The sequence below is a fragment of the Panulirus ornatus genome, chromosome 13 (genome assembly GCF_036320965.1).
Source record: "Panulirus ornatus isolate Po-2019 chromosome 13, ASM3632096v1, whole genome shotgun sequence".
NCBI classification, from domain to species: domain Eukaryota; kingdom Metazoa; phylum Arthropoda; class Malacostraca; order Decapoda; family Palinuridae; genus Panulirus; species Panulirus ornatus.
The window spans coordinates 50,046,406-50,068,191 of NC_092236.1; the positions used below are offsets into that span (position 1 = coordinate 50,046,406).

The 21,786-nt window shown below is 40.4% G+C and overlaps 1 protein-coding gene across 21 annotated transcripts in view; it reads right to left on the reverse strand.

Annotated features, from left to right (window-relative positions):
• Window positions 1-21,786, reverse strand: part of LOC139752858 (actin-binding LIM protein 3-like) — an 837,860-nt gene that overhangs the window by 80,018 nt on the left and 736,056 nt on the right. For 20 of the 21 annotated variants that reach the window (XM_071668853.1, XM_071668857.1, XM_071668856.1 and 17 more), the window contains 2 exons: window positions 6,152-6,267; window positions 3,636-3,822 (listed from right to left, as the gene is read on the reverse strand). In XM_071668853.1, the coding sequence (XP_071524954.1) occupies window positions 3,636-3,822; window positions 6,152-6,267 (303 nt within the window). The remainder of the gene's footprint in view (window positions 1-3,635; window positions 3,823-6,151; window positions 6,268-21,786) is intronic. The other variant, XM_071668839.1, reaches the window with a different exon arrangement.

The window sequence follows — 21,786 nt, forward strand, 5'->3', positions numbered from 1 at the left end:
ATGAGCAGTGAGGACAAACCTAACTCTTTCATTTACAGATTATCTCATCTTATTGTTGGAAAGGAGCTCTGACTGCAACTCAAGCAAAATCTAACAACACATTCTCGATACAAAGAGGCAATATTAACCCTTAAACAGAGGCTCACATTAAGAAATGCACTACAGGAAAATGTTGGCTGACATTATTCGTTGCAATGAATTTTCCTGCCACTTTTAATATGTCTAGCTGACTTATCCTACCCCTTTTAGCCTGTAGAAGTCTTGTTCTTTGACAAGAAAAAACAGGAAGAAATTTTGCTAGAGGCATGACTGTCAACTTGAAGGTTCATTAAACATAATGGCCCTGTGGGAAATGTGTAAACTGTTGGATGACATAAGGTATGAGGAGCCCTTACTATATGCATCAAATGGTGTGGAAAATGAAGAATAACATGAACTACTGGGGACAATGTCACAAGTCTTTTGGAATGCCACATACGAATAATCTACCCAGCCTTCTCTATCTCGCTGATGCCTGTTTCCTTTGGGAACTCCCATGAGGGGATGACCATGGCAAAAGCCTCCATAACAGGTGAACTCCACTCCTGCTTCTTTACCTTTAGCACCTCACCCTTAACAGGCCTCACAGAAATCGGGAATTTTTTTGTTTGTTAAATTGTTGGTCCTGTGTTTGGTCCGACACAGAAATCAAGAGGTTCATAACACAAGAACTCTTTTCCCTAAAACTATCATCTGTGTGACTTCGATATTTTTCTCCACAGCAAGAAGTCATCCAACTGCTTTCTGACTGTCTTTACCAGTACTTTACAGACCAAACTCATCAGGGACATTCTTCAGTAGTTCAGTGTATCCTTCGTCTCCTTTCTTAGTTACAGGTATAATGTTTACCCTATTCCACTCCCCTGGCACTTTACCTTTTTGTAGTAACATCTTGAACATTTCAAGTAGTCTGATGAGTCTATCTGAGGACAACTGCAGCACACAAGGAAATACTTCATCAGGAGCATGAGCTTTGTATGGGCCAATATCCTTTATTATTCTAATAACGTTCTTTTCAAGATATTTCATTGCTTGCTAAGACCTGCATTAAAATAACAAGTCGCAATGTCATACCACAATGGTCTTGATGGTAGTGACAAAGATTACGCTAAAAAAATGCAACGAAACGTTGCAGCATGATACCATGATGGTCTTGATGGTAGTGCTAGAAGTTATGTTCCTAGAAGACCCTGTAGGAGGCTAAGTAGAGTGATCCTTGAAAGATATACTGAAGTTCTATAATGAACAATTGAAGGCCAAAAATATGCATTATACTTCCGAAAACACGTTATCCAATAAAACCGCAAAGAATTACACTTAGTGCCCGAGTTACAAACAAGTGGACAATCCCCATTTGTGTTATAAATACTTTACAGAAATTGCCATTTCCTTCATTAGTGAGGCAGCACCAGGAACAGACAAAGAAAGGCGATATTTGCTCATATCCATTCTCTAGAACAGAAAAAGAAAGGCAACATTTGATCACATCCATTCTCTAGATGTTATGTGCAAATGCAAAGAAACCACAGATGCCTTTCCGTAACAAGGCCTCATGTGATCTTTCCATATTTTCCCCCAGCTGCTACACATGCCCTGGTTTAATCCACCAACAGCACATTGACCCCTATATATCACATCATTCCAATTCACTCTATTATATGCACATTAGTATCTATTATATGCACATTAGTATCTACTTAATCAAGCCACCTCACACCACAAACTATCCTCAAACATTTCATTTCCAACACATCCACACTTCTCTGTACATCCTCATCTATGGCCCATGCCTCACATACATATATATCCTCTCAGTCAACCTCTCCTCAATCATTCTCTCCATATGTCCAAACCACTGCAGCACACCCTCTTCAGCTCTCTCAACCACACCATTTTTATTGCCAAATCTCTCTCTTACCACATTAGTACTTATTTGATCAAACCATCTCACATCATAAGTTGTCCTCAAACATTTCATTTCCAACACATCCATCCTCCTCTGCACATCATCTGTAATCCATGATTCACATCCACTTCTGACACATGTATATTCTCTGTCAACCTCTCCTCGCTCATTCTTTCCATACGTCCAAACCATTTCAGCATACCCTCCTCAGCAGTCTTAACCACAGTCTTTTTATAAACACACCTTTCTCTTAACTTTTCATTATCTATGAGATTAAATCATTTTACACCACAAACTGTCCTCAAACATTTCATTTCTAACACATTCAATCTCCTCTGCACACCCTGATTTACAGCCCATGCCTCACATCCATACAACATTATGGGGACTGCTATACCTTCAAATATACCCAACTTTACCCTCCGAGATAATGATGTATTTCAAATTTTATGATAAATATCTTTTTAAGTATTTAAATATAACTGTCATACTGGCTACTCACAGATTTTTCCTCTGCTCATCTGAAGTAGTAAAAAAGTTATCAGGTATGGGTCTCAGGATTTATGAAGGTTTAACTGCATGAAGATAATATTTCCTCTGAAATTATATTTAATACCATTCTCACTTTTTTCATACTTGCTCGCCCTTCCTGCCTTAGTGAGGTAGTGTCAGGAGCTGATGCCTGAACCTTAGGCTCCTTTTACATCCTTTGGAAAGTTAATACAGCAAAGAAGGTCTTTCATCCCTCTTAGTCACCTTTTACAACACCTACGAGATACAGGGATAATACTTCTCCCCAATTCCTATGGATAACTATAAAAGATGTCACAAGATATTTATGATATTTAAGGAGTGTGGTTCTTTCTTTAGCAACATACCCATTACATCCTTAAAGGTTTTCTCTCATGTACCATCTTTGCACTGTTCTTTGCAGACTTAACTATTTGTAGCTAATTTGCCATTTTCAAACTTTACACTAATGTTTGTTGACTGCTTTATACCATTCACATAAAATCTGTTGCTACTCCCTACTTCTGTCTTCTACATTATATTCTGATCCCCTAGTACCACTTTTTCCTTGTGCATTTTTCAGGAACAACTCTCATTCCTTTTCATACAAATCTTATTCTAAAGTTCAAGAAAGGGGTTTCAGCTTCCTTGATGGCCAAGTAACATTCAATAGTCTTCAACATGCATCTTGTGCACTACTGGATCTTTGAGGGTGCTGAACAGCATTTCTGAGCTTTTGGCAACTACAGTATTAAGATGATTATCAAACGCAGTGTTTGATGAAGTCTAGACACATCACTGCTATGAATGCATGAAATGCTTTTATGATGTAAAAGAGACAAACAGACCAGGAAATCATTTAATGTCTATGTTCAATGGAATATATGACTGCTTATAGGTGATTTAGCCAGTTGATAGTCCTCTATTCTTATTTACAATTCTGTCTTCTCATTCCCAGTCATATGTTTCTGTAGCTTTCCTTTAAAAGCTGTAAACTTTTCCTTTTCCTCTAGAGCTTTCTTTACTACTGGATCTAACAAAGTAAAAAAATCTGTTTCAGTTTCCTTGTCCCACACTGGAAGTTATGTACACAAAGAAGATCTATGTATTATGTATATAATGCATGTACATAAAGAAGAAACATGTATTATGTAAATGATGCTTATGAGAAAGAACTTACATGCATTAAGGGAAGACCCAAAGCGTAATTTGTTTCCAGGTTCACGATCAGCAGCTGGTGATCGTGATGCATTACGTGGGTCAAGGTGGGTGGCCTTCCATGCTCTGATTTTTTCTCTTTCTTTAACTTGCTGAAGGAATACTTTCCCAATACCAGTTGCAATCTTGCTCAGTTCTACTTCTTCTCTCTGTCAAAAGAAAAAATCTAGTCAATATTCTGTTGAAGCCTTGTTCCTTATTACAACCACAAACAACTATTCCTTTTTATGAGCTTTCCAATCGCTTGGCAAGCACTGGATTTTCATACCATCATTTTAATAATCATTTGTATACATTATCAGCTAACCTGTTCATCAAACTTCCATATTTTCCAATCATACTCCACTACTCATGCCTGCAGCTATATTCAACACAAAACTTGTGAAAACTACGATCAACAATATGAGTAAGATAATGCACCTTTTTTAAGCTAAACTTTGACATTGAAACAATCATTCATTTTTCCAATGATTTAAAAATATGATACATTTTTCAAGAAAAAACAACAACACAAACTTGAAATGATATACATTATTTACTTCAAATCCAAGATGTACTGATATATTAAGTACTCATATATCAAATGTTAACTGACATACATATGTCCTCATAGTACATACAGCAAAAGCCTAATTTGCAATTTTCAGCGAATTTCAAGCAGTGCATGAGTGATACTCTTATTTCACATATTATGTACAATATTGAAAAAAATTAATAAGTGATTAGACATATGGACAACAGCTTTGAAAGTGAATCAATTTCAAAATAAGTAAAATAAAAATCTAATCACAAATTGTTTCCTTTCTTATCTTTTTCACTTTTAAAGGAAAAAAAATTGTATACATGTTCATCCTTCCCAGCCATTGTAAGGTAGTACTAGGAACAGTACATCCACCATCTACCTGTCATGCATAGTTAATTGAAAGTGCACTACCCTATCCTCAACCAAGCTCCACGTACCATTCTGTAGTTACCCCTAACTGTTTCATTCCCATATACCACACAGCTCCATTTTATTTCATTCTATGCATGCCTTTCACTTCAAAACATTCAGGCCACAATACCTCAAAGCCAATTTCCCTTCATCCCTCCATCTCCTTCATGGGTTGCCCCTGGATCCTCTTGCTTCTGACACATAGATCTTATTAGCCTAATCATTCTTCAATCATCCACTTCATATGCTCAAAATATTTGAACACACTCAGGCCAACTCTTACAATCAGACTGCACTTACCACCACAGCTCCTTCCTAGATTGTCATTCCTTACACGATCGACCTGATTCACTACACACATTTTCCTTGGGAGTTTCATCTTAAATGCATCCACCTTCTTCAATTCTTTTGGACTCATAGCCCAAGAGTCACATCTTTACATAATTGTTAGGTCTACTAAGCATTCAGACATACCTATTTTTGCCTTAACAGATACTTTCCTCTCCTTCCATGCACTCCTCACTGCACTCAGACCTTCGGTCCTTCTCCCACTCAATGATTCACTTCAACTCCCAAGGTTTCATATGCAGCAATGTGCACTTCATCTCCTTTAGGTTTTCTCCATTCTGGCTAACAAATCATTCAATTTGCATACCTCATTACTATACTTTTGTTCACACTAAAATTCCTCTTTCCATAAAGTCCCAAACTCAGACAACAGTTTCTGAAGTTTCTCTCTTGAGTCTGCCACCATAGCTGTGTCTTCTGCAAACAGCAACGGAATCACCACCCAGCATCTTTAATTATACCATAGACCCAATCCTCACTCCAAGGCCGTTGCATATACCTTCCTTATCTCCTTGGCCATGAACAGATCAATCACCCATAATGACATGCACATACCCTAAAATCAGGCTTACCTTCACTTGGAAACACTCACCCTCCTCCCTTCCTACTTGCACACACCATATTTTACAGACAAAAACATTTTACTTCATTTAATAGCTGTCCTCCCACACCATATGCTTGTAACAACTTTAGCAAAGCATTTCTTTCAACCCTATCATATGTTTTCTCCAACTCCATAATTGCCACATAAAAGTCCCCCAACTTTTCCACGCATTTCTCATACAAACTCTCCAAAACACTTTGTCCAAACATCCTCTGTCTCCTGAAGCCACAATGCTCCTTTCCAATCTCATGCTCTGTCTAAGTCACTTCCCTCTCAATCATCACACTCCTGTACACCGTACCAATTACACTCAACAAAATTATACCTTTTTAATTCAAGCATTCACTTTTGCCCCCCCTTGCTTATCTATAATGGCACCATTCATGAACTCTGCCAGCCCTCAGGTATATCATCTTGGGCCATGCTTACACTAAAAAGCCTCACAAACAAATCAATAATAATGTCACCATTTAAAAACTCAAAGTCAGTGCTATCAATTCCTTCCTTAGTATGTTCATTATTTCACAATACTAAACAACTTATGAAGAGAAACATATGTATTTCATCTGTGTTAAGCCAACAACATAATTACCTTTAATTTAGGATCTTCAGTCATAGAGTCATCCTCCAATTCAGTGCCCTCATCAGTTTCATCGATGCTCACTGCTTTATTACTGCCTGACCATCTCCGCCGCCGCTCTGAAACATCTGCCAGTGAGGCCAGAGCCACACCCATCATGGTAGTTAGTTCAAAACATAAGCACAACACACAACACTGGCTGGGAATCTCGGAGAAGCATATTTATGGAACACAAAAGGAACCATGAACATGAGTTTCCTTAAATACCACTAAAGGGATTATTCTTGCATATCAACAACAGAGAGCTATGAAATACTGGTTTTGGTGATGAAATAGCAGCTTTGAATTAAGATAATCTTTTTAGTCTTAAACATGTATGTCATACACTTGGGACGAGAGAAACTGGATTACCAAGCAGAAACAACTGGGAGACTCCTTCAAAGCACAGGAGATTATCTTAGTGGTTGGGAATACAAGACATAGGTCAGATGAGCCTTTTCAAAATGGGATGTCAGTGGTAGACTGCCATAAGGTTCTGTTTGGGGGCTATTACACTTCTTGATCATTATGAATGACTTGCCAGACGGTATGGAATCATACCTGAATATGTTTGCAGATGATGTGAAAGTCATGAGGTAAGTGAAAAGTGCGAGTTAGTGTTCCTGACTGTGATGCATTCATGGGCTACCCAGGGTCAAGCGCATAGGTTTAAATCCTGGTTACGGCAGTCAGTCCACAGTCAACCAGCTGTTCATCCACCCCTAGGGGTTGGTCAATAAAATGGGTACCTGGCTCAGGCTAGAGTATATACATATATATATGGGAACGAGAAGGATGAAGGCACTAAGTATGAACGTGTACATGTGTATATATTTATACATCTGTGTATGTATATGTATATATACCTTGGTATGTATATGTATGTATATGTGCATGTGTGGGCTTTTATGTATATACATGTGTACTTGGGTGGGTTGGGCCATTCTTTCGTCTGTTTCCTTGCGCTACCTCGCTAATGCGGGAAGTGGCGAATAGCGTGAAATATATATATATATGGGTGTTGTTATTCCATGTGTGGCGATGGGAATGAATAAAGGCAGACAGTATGAATTATGTACATGGGTATATATGTATATGTCTGTGTGTGTATATATATGTATACATTGAGACGTATAGGAATGCATATGTGCTGTGTGTGGATGCGTATGTATATACATGTGTATGTGGGTGGGTTGGGCCATTCTTTCGTCTGTTTCCTTGTGCTACCTTGCTAATGCGGGAGACAGTGACAAAGCAAAATAATAATAATAATATAAATATTATATATATATATATATATATATATATATATATATATATATATATATATATATACATATACATATATATATCATCCCTGGGAATAGGGGATTAAGAATACTTCCCACATATTCCCTGCATGTCGTAGAAGGCGACTAAAAGGGGAGGGAGCGGGGGGCTGGAAATCCTCCCCTCTCGTTTTTTTTTAATTTTCCAAAAGAAGGAACAGAGGGGGCCAGGTGAGGATATTCCGAAAAAGGCCCAGTCCTCTGTTCTTAACGCTACCTCGCTAATGCGGGAAATGGCGAATAGTTTAAAAAAAAAAAAAAAAATATATATATATATATATATATATATATATATATATATATATATATATATATATATATATATATTTTTTTTTTGCTTTGTCGCTGTCTCCCGCGTTTGCGAGGTAGCGCAAGGAAACAGACGAAAGAAATGGCCCAACCCACCCCCATACACATGTATATACATACGTCCACACACGCAAATATACATACCTACACAGCTTTCCATGGTTTACCCCAGACGCTTCACATGCCTTGATTCAATCCACTGATAGCACGTCAACCCCGGTATACCACATCGCTCCAATTCACTCTATTCCTTGCCCTCCTTTCACCCTCCTGCATGTTCAGGCCCCGATCACACAAAATCTTTTTCACTCCATCTTTCCACCTCCAATTTGGTCTCCCTCTTCTCCTCGTTCCCTCCATCTCCGACACATATATCCTCTTGGTCAATCTTTCCTCACTCATTCTCTCCATGTGCCCAAACCATTTCAAAACACCCTCTTCTGCTCTCTCAACCACGCTCTTTTTATTTCCACACATCTCTCTTACCCTTACGTTACTTACTCGATCAAACCACCTCACACCACACATTGTCCTCAAACATCTCATTTCCAGCACATCCATCCTCCTGCGCACAACTCTATCCATAGCCCACGCCTCGCAACCATACAACATTGCTGGAACCACTATTCCTTCAAACATACACATTTTTGCTTTCCGAGATAATGTTCTCGACTTCCACATATTCTTCATGGCTCCTAGAATTTTCGCCCCCTCCCCCACCCTATGATCCACTTCCGCTTCCATGGTTCCATCCACTGCCAGATCCACTCCCAGATATCTAAAACACTTCACCTCCTCCAGTTTTTCTCCATTCAAACTCACCTCCCAATTGACTTGACCCTCAACCCTACTGTACCTAATAACCTTGCTCTTATTCACATTTACTCTTAACTTTCTTCTTCCACACACTTTACCAAACTCAGTCACCAGCTTCTGCAGTTTCTCACATGAATCAGCCACCAGCGCTGTATCATCAGCGAACAACAACTGACTCACTTCCCAAGCTCTCTCATCCCCAACAGACTTCATACTTGCCCCTCTTTCCAAAACTCTTGCATTCACCTCCCTAACAACCCCATCCATAAACAAATTAAACAACCATGGAGACATCACACACCCCTGCCGCAAACCTACATTCACTGAGAACCAGTCACTTTCCTCTCTTCCTACACGTACACATGCCTTACATCCTCGATAAAAACTTTTCACTGCTTCTAACAACTTGCCTCCCACACCATATATTCTTAATACCTTCCACAGAGCATCTCTATCAACTCTATCATATGCCTTCTCCAGATCCATAAATGCTACATACAAATCCATTTGCTTTTCTAAGTATTTCTCACATACATTCTTTAAAGCAAACACCTGATCCACACATCCTCTACCACTTCTGAAACCACACTGCTCTTCCCCAATCTGATGCTCTGTACATGCCTTCACCCTCTCAATCAATACCCTCCCATATAATTTACCAGGAATACTCAACAAACTTATACCTCTGTAATTTGAGCACTCACTCTTATCCCCTTTGCCTTTGTACAATGGCACTATGCACGCATTCTGCCAATCCTCAGGCACCTCACCATGAGTCATACATACATTGAATAACCTTACCAACCAGTTAATAATACAGTCACCCCCTTTTTTAATAAATTCCACTGCAATACCATCCAAACCTGCTGCCTTGCCAGCTTTCATCTTCTGCAAAGCTTTTACTACCTCTTCTCTGTTTACCAAATCATTTACCCTAACCCTGTCACTTTGCACACCACCTCAACCAAAACACCCTATATCTGCCACTCTATCATCAAACACATTCAACAAACCTTCAAAATACTCACTCCATCTCCTTCTCACATCACCACTACTTGTTATCACCTCCCCATTTGTGCGCTTCACTGAAGTTCCCATTTGCTCCCTTGTCTTATGCACTTTAATTACCTCCTTCCAGAACATCTTTTTATTCTCCCTAAAATTTAATGATACTCTCTCACCCCAACTCTCATTTGCCCTCTTTTTCACCTCTTGCACCTTTCTCTTGACCTCCTGTCTCTTTCTTTTATACATCTCCCACTCAATTGCATTTTTTCCCTGCAAAAATCGTCCAAATACCTCTCTCTTCTCTTTCACTAATAATCTTACTTCTTCATCCCACCACTCACTACCCTTTCTAATCAACCCACCTCCCACTCTTCTCATGCCACAAGCACCTTTTGTGCAATCCATCACTGATTCCCTAAATACATCCCATTCCTCCCCCACTCCCCTTACTTCCATTGTTCTCACCTTTTTCCATTCTGTACTCAGTCTCTCCTGGTACTTCCTCACACAAGTCTCCTTCCCAAGCTCACTTACTCTCACCACCCTCTTCACCTCAACATTCACTCTTCTTTTCTGAAAACCCATACAAATCTTCACCTTAGCCTCCACAAGGTAATGGTCAGACATCCCTCCAGTTGCACCTCTCAGCACATTAACATCCAAAAGTCTCTCTTTCGCGTGCCTGTCAATTAACACGTAATCCAATAACGCTCTCTGGCCATCTCTCCCACTTTTTATTGAGGATGTAAGGCATGTGTACGTGTAGGAAGAGAGGAAAGTGATTGGTTCTCAGTGAATGTAGGTTTGCGGCAGGGGTGTGTGATGTCTCCATGGTTGTTTAATTTGTTTATGGATGGGGTTGTTAAGGAGGTGAATGCAAGAGTTTTGGAAGAAGGGGCTAGTATGAAGTCTGTTGGGGATGAGAGAGCTTGGGAAGTGAGTCAGTTGTTGTTCGCTGATGATACAGCGCTGGTGGCTGATTCATGTGAGAAACTGCAGAAGCTGGTGACTGAGTTTGGTAAAGTGTGTGAAAGAAGAATGTTAAGAGTAAATGTGAATAAGAGCAAGGTAATTAGGTACAGTAGGGTTGAGGGTCAAGTCAATTGGGAGGTAAGTTTGAATGGAGAAAAACTGGAGGAAGTAAAGTGTTTTCGATATCTGGGAGTGGATCTGGCAGCAGATGGAACCATGGAAGCGGAAGTGGATCATAGGGTGGGGGAGGGGGCGAAAATCCTGGGAGCCTTGAAGAATGTGTGGAAGTTGAGAACATTATCTCGGAAAGCAAAAATGGGTATGTTTGAAGGAATAGTGGTTCCAACAATGTTGTATGGTTGCGAGGCGTGGGCTATGGATAGAGTTGTGCGCAGGAGGATGGATGTGCTGGAAATGAGATGTTTGAGGACAATGTGTGGTGTGAGGTGGTTTGATCGAGTGAGTAACGTAAGGGTAAGAGAGATGTGTGGAAATAAAAAGAGCGTGGTTGAGAGAGTAGAAGAGGGTGTTTTGAAGTGGTTTGGGCACATGGAGAGAATGAGTGAGGAAAGATTGACCAAGAGGATATATGTGTCGGAGGTGGAGGGAACGAGGAGAAGAGGGAGACCAAATTGGAGGTGGAAAGACGGAGTGAAAAAGATTTTGTGTGATCGGGGCCTGAACATGCAGGAGGGTGAAAGGAGGGCAAGGAATAGAGTGAATTGGAGCGATGTGGTATACCGGGGTTGACGTGCTGTCAGTGGATTGAATCAAGGCATGTGAAGCGTCTGGGGTAAACCATGGAAAGCTGTGTAGGTATGTATATTTGCGTGTGTGGACGTATGTATATACATGTGTATGGGGGGGGGGGTTGGGCCATTTCTTTCGTCTGTTTCCTTGCGCTACCTCGCAAACATGGGAGACAGCGACAAAGTATATTAAAAAAATAATAATATATATATATATATATTTTTTTTTTGCCGCTGTCTCCCGCGTTTGCGAGGTAGCGCAAGGAAACAGACGAAAGAAATGGCCCAGCCCACCCCCATACACATGTATATACATACATCCACACACGCAAATATACATACCTACAGTTTTCCATGGTTTACCCCAGACGCTTCACATGCCCTGATTCAATCCACTGACAGCACGTCAACCCCGGTATACCACATCGCTCCAATTCACTCTATTCCATGCCCTCCTTTCACCCTCCTGCATGTTCAGACCCCGATCACACAAAATCTTTTTCACTCCATCTTTCCACCTCCAATTTGGTCTCCCACTTATCGTTCCCTCCACCTCCGACACATATATCCTCTTAGTCAATCTTTCCTCACTCATTCTCTCCATGTGCCCAAACCATTTCAAAACACCCTCTTCTGCTCTCTCAACCACGCTCTTTTTATTTCCACACATCTCTCTTACCCTTACGTTACTTATTTGATCAAACCACCTCACACCACACATTGTCCTCAAACATCTCATTTCCAGCACATCCATCCTCCTGCGCACAACTCTATCCATAGCCCACGCCTCGCAACCATACAACATTGTTGGAACCACTATTCCTTCAAACATACCCATTTTTGCTTTCCGAGATAATGTTCTCAACTTCCACACATTCTTCAAGGCTCCCAGGATTTTCGCCCCCTCCCCCACCCTATGATCCACTTCCGCTTCCATGGTTCCATCTGCTGCCAGATCCACTCCCAGATATCGAAAACACTTTACTTCCTCCAGTTTTTCTCCATTCAAACTTACCTCCCAATTGACTTGACCCTCAACCCTACTGTACCTAATTACCTTGCTCTTATTCACATTTACTCTTAACATTCTTCTTTCACACACTTTACCAAACTCAGTCACCAGCTTCTGCAGTTTCTCACATGAATCAGCCACCAGCGCTGTATCATCAGCGAACAACAACTGACTCACTTCCCAAGCTCTCTCATCCCCAACAGACTTCATACTAGCCCCTTCTTCCAAAACTCTTGCATTCACCTCCCTAACAACCCCATCCATAAACAAATTAAACAACCATGGAGACATCACACACCCCTGCCGCAAACCTACATTCACTGAGAACCAATCACTTTCCTCTCTTCCTACATGTACACATGCCTTACATCCTCAATAAAAAGTGGGAGAGATGGCCAGAGAGCGTTATTGGATTACGTGTTAATTGACAGGCACGCGAAAGAGAGACTTTTGGATGTTAATGTGCTGAGAGGTGCAACTGGAGGGATGTCTGACCATTACCTTGTGGAGGCTAAGGTGAAGATTTGTATGGGTTTTCAGAAAAGAAGAGTGAATGTTGAGGTGAAGAGGGTGGTGAGAGTAAGTGAGCTTGGGAAGGAGACTTGTGTGAGGAAGTACCAGGAGAGACTGAGTACAGAATGGAAAAAGGTGAGAACAATGGAAGTAAGGGGAGTGGGGGAGGAATGGGATGTATTTAGGGAATCAGTGATGGATTGCACAAAAGGTGCTTGTGGCATGAGAAGAGTGGGAGGTGGGTTGATTAGAAAGGGTAGTGAGTGGTGGGATGAAGAAGTAAGATTATTAGTGAAAGAGAAGAGAGAGGTATTTGGACGATTTTTGCAGGGAAAAAATGCAATTGAGTGGGAGATGTATAAAAGAAAGAGACAGGAGGTCAAGAGAAAGGTGCAAGAGGTGAAAAAGAGGGCAAATGAGAGTTGGGGTGAGAGAGTATCATTAAATTTTAGGGAGAATAAAAAGATGTTCTGGAAGGAGGTAATTAAAGTGCATAAGACAAGGGAGCAAATGGGAACTTCAGTGAAGCGCACAAATGGGGAGGTGATAACAAGTAGTGGTGATGTGAGAAGGAGATGGAGTGAGTATTTTGAAGGTTTGTTGAATGTGTTTGATGATAGAGTGGCAGATATAGGGTGTTTTGGTTGAGGTGGTGTGCAAAGTGACAGGGTTAGGGTAAATGATTTGGTAAACAGAGAAGAGGTAGTAAAAGCTTTGCGGAAGATGAAAGCCGGCAAGGCAGCAGGTTTGGATGGTATTGCAGTGGAATTTATTAAAAAAGGGGGTGACTGTATTATTAACTGGTTGGTAAGGTTATTCAATGTATGTATGACTCATGGTGAGGTGCCTGAGGATTGGCAGAATGCGTGCATAGTGCCATTGTACAAAGGCAAAGGGGATAAGAGTGAGTGCTCAAATTACAGAGGTATAAGTTTGTTGAGTATTCCTGGTAAATTATATGGGAAGGTATTGATTGAGAGGGTGAAGGCATGTACAGAGCATCAGATTGGGGAAGAGCAGTGTGGTTTCAGAAGTGGTAGAGGATGTGTGGATCAGGTGTTTGCTTTAAAGAATGTATGTGAGAAATACTTAGAAAAGCAAATGGATTTGTATGTAGCATTTATGGATCTGGAGAAGGCATATGATAGAGTTGATAGAGATGCTCTGTGGAAGGTATTAAGAATATATGGTGTGGGAGGCAAGTTGTTAGAAGCAGTGAAAAGTTTTTATCGAGGATGTAAGGCAACATATACATACATATACATATATTCACATGTACATATTCATATATGCTGCCTTCATCCATTTAGAAAGTTAAATACAAGCAGTGGAGGGATTTTAGCCCCCCACTCCTGCCCCTTTAGTTGCCTTCTATGACACGCAGGGGATACATGGGAAGGATTCTTTCTCCCTATCCCTTGTACTAACTTCCTGAATGGGGAAACAGAAGGAGTCATGCAGGGCGTGTTCATCCTCCTCAAAGGCTCAGATTGACGTGTTTAAATGCGTGTAGATTGACCAAGATGAGATAAAAAGGAGAGATAGGTAGTATGTTTAAGGAAAGGAACCTTGATGTTTTGGCTCTGAGTGAAACAAAGCTCAAAGGTAAAGGGGAAGAGTGGTTTGGGAATGTCTAGGGAGTAAAATCAAGGGTTGGTGAGAGGACAAGAGCAAAGGAAGGAGTAGCACTACCCCTGAAGCAGGAGTTGTGGAAGTATGTGATAGAGTGTAAGAAAGTAAACTCTAGATTGATATGGGTAAAATTGAAAGTGGATGGAGAAAGATGGGTGATTATTGGTGCCTATGAACCTGGTCGTGAGAAGAAAGATCACGAGAGGCAAGTGTTTTTGGAGCATGTAGTATGTTTGAGGAAAGGAACCTGGATGTTTTGGCTCTGAGTGAAACAAAGCTCAAGGGTAAAGGGAAAGAGTGGTTTGGGAATGTCTTGGGAGTAAAGTCAGGGGTTGGTGAGAGGACAAGAGCAAAGGAAGGAGTAGCACTACCTCTGAAACAGGAGTGGTGGAAGTATGTGATAGAGTGTAAGAAAGTAAACTCTAAATTGATATGGGTAAAATTGAAAGTGGATGGAGAAAGATGGGTGATTATTGGTGCCTAAGAACCTGGTCGTGAGAAGAAAGATCATGAGAGGCAAGTGTTTTTGGAGCAGCTGAGTGAATGTGTTAGGAGCTTTGATGCATGAGACTGGGTTTTAGTGATGGGTGATTTGAATGCAAAGGTGAGTATTGTGGCAGTTGAGGGTATAAGTGGTGTACATGGGATGTTCAGTGATGTAATGGAAATGTAGAAGCGCTTGTAGATTTGTGTGCTGAAAAAGGACTGGTGATTGGGAATACCTGGTTTAAAAAGAGAGATATACATAAGTATACGTATGTAAGTAGGAGAGATGGCCAGAAAAGCGATATTGGATTATGTGTTAACTGATAGGTGTGTGAAAGAGAAATTTCTGGATTTTAATGGGCTGAGAGGGGCAGCTGGAGGAATGTCTGATCATTATCTTGTAGAGGCGAAGGTGAAGATTTGTAGAGGTTTTCAGAAAAGAAGAGAGAATGTTGGGGTGAAAAAAGTGGTGAGAGTAAGTGAGCTTGGAAAGGAGACTTGTGTGAGGAAGTACCAGGAAAGATTGAGTGCAAGATGGAAATAGGTGAGAGCAAATGACGTAAGGGAAGTGGGGGAGGAATGGGATGTATTTAGGGAAGCAGTGATGGCTTGTACAAAAGATGCCTGTGGCATAAAAAAGGTGGGGGGTGGGCAGATTAGAAAGGGTAGTGAGTGGCGGGATGAAGAATAAGATTGTTAGTGAAAGAGAAGAGAGAGGCATTTGGATGATTTTTGCAAGAAAATCGTGCAAATGAGTGAAAGATGTATAACAGAAAGAGGCAGGAGGTCAAAAGAAAGGTGCAAGAAGTGAAAAAGAGGGCCAATGAGAGTTGGGGTGAGAGTGTATTGTTAAATTTTAGGGAGGATAAAAAGATGCTTTGGAAGGAGGTAAATAAAGTGTGTAAGACGAGAACAAGTGGAAACATCAGTGAAGGGGGCTAATGGGAAGGTAATAACAAGTAGTGGTGAAGTGAGGAGATGGAGTAAGTATTTTGAAGGTTTGTTGAATGTGTTTGATGATAGAGTGGCAGATATAGGGTGTTTTGATCAAGGTGGTGTGTGAAGTGAGAGGGTAAGGGAGAATGGTTTGGCAAACGGAGAAGAGGCATTGAAAGCTTTGCGGATGATGAAAGCCAGCAAAGCGGCGGGTATGGATGGTATTGCAGTAAAATCTATTAAGAAAGGGGGTGACTGTGTTGTTAACTGGTTGGTTAGGATATTCAGTGTATGTATGGATCATGGTGGAGTGCCTGAGGATTGGCAGAATGCATGCATAGTGCCACTGTACAAAGGCAAGGATTGGCAGAATGCATGCATAGTGCCACTGTACAAAGGCAAAGGGGATAAAGGTGAGTGTTCAAACTACAGAGGTATAAGTTTGTTGAGTATTCCTGGGAAATTATTTGGAAAGGTATTGATTGAGAGGGTAAAGGCATGTACAGAGCATGAGATTGGGGAAGAGCAGTGTGGTTTCAGATGTGGCAGAGGATGTGTGGATCAGGTGTTTTTTTTGAAGAATGTATGTGAGAAATACTTAGAAAAACAAATGGATTTGTATGTAGCATTTATGGAGGCGGAGAAGGCATATGATAGAGTTGATAGAGATGCTCTGCGGAAAGTATTACAAATATATGGTGTGTGAGGTAAGTTGCTAGAAGCAGTGAAAAGTTTCTATCGAGGATGTAAGGCATGTGTATGAGTAGGAAGAAAGGAAAGTGATTGGTTCCCAGTGAATGTCAGTTTGCGGCAGCGGTGTGTGATGTCTCCATGGTTGTTTAATTTGTTTATGGATGGGGTTGTGAGGGAGGTGAATGCAAGAGTTTTGGAGAGAGGGGCAAGTATGCAGTCTGTTGTGGATGAGAGGGCCTGGGAAGTGAGTCAGTTGTTGTTCACTGATGATACAGTGCTGGTGGCTGATTCGGGTGAGAAAAAGCAGAAGTTGGTTACTGAGTTTGGTAAAGTGTGTGAAAGAAGAAAGCTGAGAGTAAATATGAATCAGAGCAAGGTTATTAGGTTCAGTAGTGTTGATGGACAAGTCAAATGGGAGGTAAGTTTGAATGGAGAAAAACTGGAGGAAGTGTAGTGTTTTAGATATCTGGGAGTGGATTTAGCAGCAGATTGAACCAGAGAAGCGGAGGTGAGTCACAGGGATGGGGAAGGGGCGAAAGTTCTGGGAGCGTTGAAAAAATGGGTATGTTTGAAGGAATAGCAGTTCCAACAATGTTATATGGTTGCGAAACGTGGGCTATAGATAGGGTTGTACGGAGGAGGGTGGATGTGTTGGAAATGAGATGTTTGAGGACAATATGTGGTGTGAGGTGGTTTGATCGAGTAAGTAATGAAAGGGTAAGGGATGTGTGTGGTAATAAACATAGTGTGGTTGAGAGAGCAGAAGAGGGTGTTTTGAAATGGTTTGGTCACATGGAGAGAATGAGTGAGGAAAGATTGACCAAGAGGATATATGTGTCAGAGGTGGAGGGAATGAGGAGAAGTGAGAGACCAAATTGGAGGTGGAAAGATGGAGTGAAAAAGATTTTGAGTGATCAGGGCCTGAACATGCAGGAGGGTGAAAGGTGTAAAAGGAATAGAGTGAATTGGAATCATGTGGTATACTGGGGTCGACGTGCTGTCAATGGATTGAACCAGGGCATGTGAAGCGTCTGGGGTAAACCATGGAAAGTTCTGTGGGGCCTGGATGTGGAAAGGGAGCTGTGGTTTCGGTGCATTATTACATGACAGCTAGAGACTGAATGTGAACGAAAGAGGCCTTTGTTGTGTTTTCCTAGCGCTACCTCGCGCACATTTGGGGGGAGGGGGTGGTTATTTTCATGTGGTGGGGTGGCGATGGGAATGAAAAAAGGCAGACAGTATGAATTATGTGCATGTGTATATATGTATATGTCTGTGTGTGTATATATATGTATACGTTGACATGTATAGGTATGTATATATTGCATGCGTGGATGTGTATGTTTATACATGTGTATGTGGGTGGGTTGGGCAATTCTTTCATCTGTTTCCTTGCGCTACCTCGCTAACGCGGGAGACAGTGACAAAGCAAAATAAAATAAATAAAATAAATAAATAAAAGAAAAAAAACCTTGACAGGCTCCAAAGTTGGTCAACCTGAGTAAATGTAGAGAAATGAGGATGGGTTACAGTGAAAGGTCTTTACATGATTATCATCTTGAATGAAATAAGCTGCAGAAACCTATTTGTGGGAAGGATTTGGGGGACGACATCATCTGTAACCTCTCATCAAAGACCCACCTTAATAGTTAAGGAGCCCAACTGTCTGTTGGCAAATATCAAAATTGGTTTCATGTTCATTGTTAAGAAAATATTCTGCAACTGTTCACATCTTTCAAAAGGCCACAGCTAAAACATGCTTCTTGCATTTGGTCACCGTACAAACTGATGCACAAAGAAATAATCAAGAAGGTCCTCAGGAGAGCAAAAAGATAGTACCAAAATTAAGAAAGATGAGCTGCAGGGAAAGGCTAGAGGTCTTAAATCTGCCCACCTTGGAAGACAGCATAGTGATAGGTGATGTGATAGGAACCTTTATGATTTCAAAACAGAATGAAGATGCAGACTGAAAAAGTCTTTGAAAAATAAGGGTACAGGACAACCAGGGCACATAACATAAAAGGAAACAAGATACTTGTTAAAAATGAAGCAAAAATGTACTCTTATAGCATAAGAATGATGAATGAATGGGAAAAAATTCCTGAAGATACGGCCAATGAACAATGCATGCAGAAATTCAAGACACTGTATGATAGCAGAGAATGTTCAGCCCAACAAGTGTAAAACTCCACCATATAGCATAAATAAGTAATCACAAGATATGTGGTGATGTTTTCCGCATCATTTCAAATATCCCACAGCAGCCTTGAGCCATATATATATATAAACCATATTTACCAACCAACAATATTCATCTTCAAAGATCTTACAGCTATCAGTTGCTTTACAAACACCATAGGAGAAGGACCAATACTGAAGCATGCACCTGGCAGCCACAATTGCCACCAATGTGTCTGGCAGCTGCAAACGTAAATGCAATTTTGACACAAAGGAGAGATAAAGATGAATATTATGATAATGAGACTTTTATCTGGACTCCTTGATGACAGTTACATGCCAAGAACAGACTCATAGTCAGAGGAAAGTAAAAATGATGAAAAAACTCCTGTATAATCTCTGCTCCCTTGTTTCATCTTCTGTGTTATCCTTTCCTCTTCCTTTTCTTGTGGATCTTGTCACAATTACCAGTTCAATGATATGCTCCCATATCAAAATCCATTTCTGGCTAATATTTACTTGAGAAGAATGGTAAAAATGAAACAACTTTAAAGTTGAAAAACAGTCACAACTTGACTGCCTTTAGTGGTCTGCTGTCTGAACTGAACCTACATTTACTGTCCTCTTATTTTCTTTATTCAGGCAGTGTATAGGTCTCAAACTGCTCCTTTATGACAGAAAAAACAACACTGATACAGTTGGTTAACACATAAATAGGTTTTATCCAGGGAATCATTCTTCAATAAACAGTTGTCAGTGCTGCCAGCAAGTAGTTTGTATTCTACCATCTAAATATTTACTCACGATGATACTTCTTTACATTAGATCTCAACATATTTTTTTGCTGCTCAGAAGTCACCCACTCACAATGTTTGTTGTTTGGATATCTTTTAGAAGAGCAACAACACTTTAGGCATTTTATGTGAAAACTAATGTCTTCCCAATGCCACTGTTAATGAAAACCTTAGACACTGTATAACCAGACTTAATATTCAATATGTATATCATCCATGGGCCCCTTCACTCTCCCAACCCCCTTTCTACATATAGGCCTTCTGGAATGGTGACACTCCAAAACATTGAGTAAGTCCATGGAGCACCTTCACTAGTGTGTATGTGTGTGTGTGTAATTACCTATCTGTTTGTAATGTAAGGGAAGGGAGCTTTCTTTTCATGGGGACCTATCTCTTGAACATTCTCTACTATCATACAACTTCTTAAACTTATGTATAATGTTTGCATCAACGATGTCCTCAGTCATTATTTTCAATTCATCTACCACTCTTATAATATAAGAGTGGTGCATATATCTGTGTGCATACTACTAAGAAACAAAGCTGCTCCTGACTACAGTAGTTGTGGGTTTCAATGACAAGAGAAATTTTTATCATATAGCTTATGAAGAGTTAGCTACCAACATTAAGCTGTCTGTGGTGATGTGGAGGTCACTGTATGCTTCCTTTTTAACTATACTGTATTACTTTGTATTGCAAAATACTGTTTATAATACAGAAGCATTGTACATTCACCTCCACTGATATGATCCTCATACAAAGCGAAGACATATTTGTACATTTATGCAGTTTTTTACTTATACCTACACAGGAAACCCCTATGCATAAAATTCAGTGGATGGTAGCTAATTTTTCTTTATTTTCTTATACTACAGCAGAAGCAGGTAATTAAACTACATCTACTTTCATAAAATTTCAATTCATCATAAGGAAAATTGTTCTAAACCAAATTTCTTCATCTATGTCACAAAATATACTTTCTCAATTATCCCTTCAGTGGTACCATACAGAAAGGTAATCAACATCAACACATCAGTCAAAAAAGGCTTGTTCATGCATATGTAAAGCTAAAAATATCTAACATTCTTTATGCCAATTCCTGTTCTTGCAGGAAGTATTCTCTCTGGACCTGACTATGGTATAACTATGATCAGCTTTTCACGGTCCATACAGTATAAGTCTAAAATCCTGCTTCGCTTCAGTAAAATACTTGCATCTCATGGGTTAGGAATGTGCACAAGATATAATGGCTGATATGTTGATGAAAACAGAGGAACATAGCATTACATACTACCTAAAATTAGGATACAGGGTGGCTATTCTACAGTTTGCTAACAGTGGTTGGGACAATATCAGAATTAGTAAGGATGCATTACCAGAAAGTATACACATCAAATACATGGGAAACAAACAGTCCAAAAGAAAACAATAAAAGCCATAATAAATTATTCAAATTTCCCACAAGAGAAAGACACAACAATCTAGCTTTGAGACAAAACTCTGTGGATTACTTAAGAAACATTTATTATATCTATTTATTTTGCTTTGTCGCTGTCTCCCACGTTAGCGACGTAGCGCAAGGAAACAGACAAAAAAATGGCCCAACCCACCCACATACACATGCATATATATACATGTCCACACATGTTGGGGTGAAGAGGGTGGTGAGAGTAAGTGAGCTTGGGAAGGAGAACTGTGTGAGGAAGTACCAGGAGAGACTGAGTACAGAATGGAAAAAGGTGAGAACAATGGAAGTAAGGGGAGTGGGGGAGGAATGGGATGTATTTAGGGAATCAGTGATGGATTGCGCAAAAGATGCTTGTGGCATGAGAAGAGTGGGAGGTGGGTTGATTACAAAGGTTAGTGAGTGGTGGGATGAAGAAGTAAGAGTATTAGTGAAAGAGAAGAGAGAGGCATTTGGACGATTTTTGCAGGGAAAAAATGCAATTGAGTGGGAGATGTATAAAAGAAAGAGACAGGAGGTCAAGAGAAAGGTGCAAGAGGTGAAAAAAGGGCAAATGAGAGTTGGGGTGAGAGAGTATCATTAAATTTTAGAGAGAATAAAAAGATGTTCTGGAAGGAGGTAAATAAAGTGCGTAAGACAAGGGAGCAAATGGGAACTTCAGTGAAGGGCGCAAATGGGGAGGTGATAACAAGTAGTGGTGATGTGAGAAGGAGATGG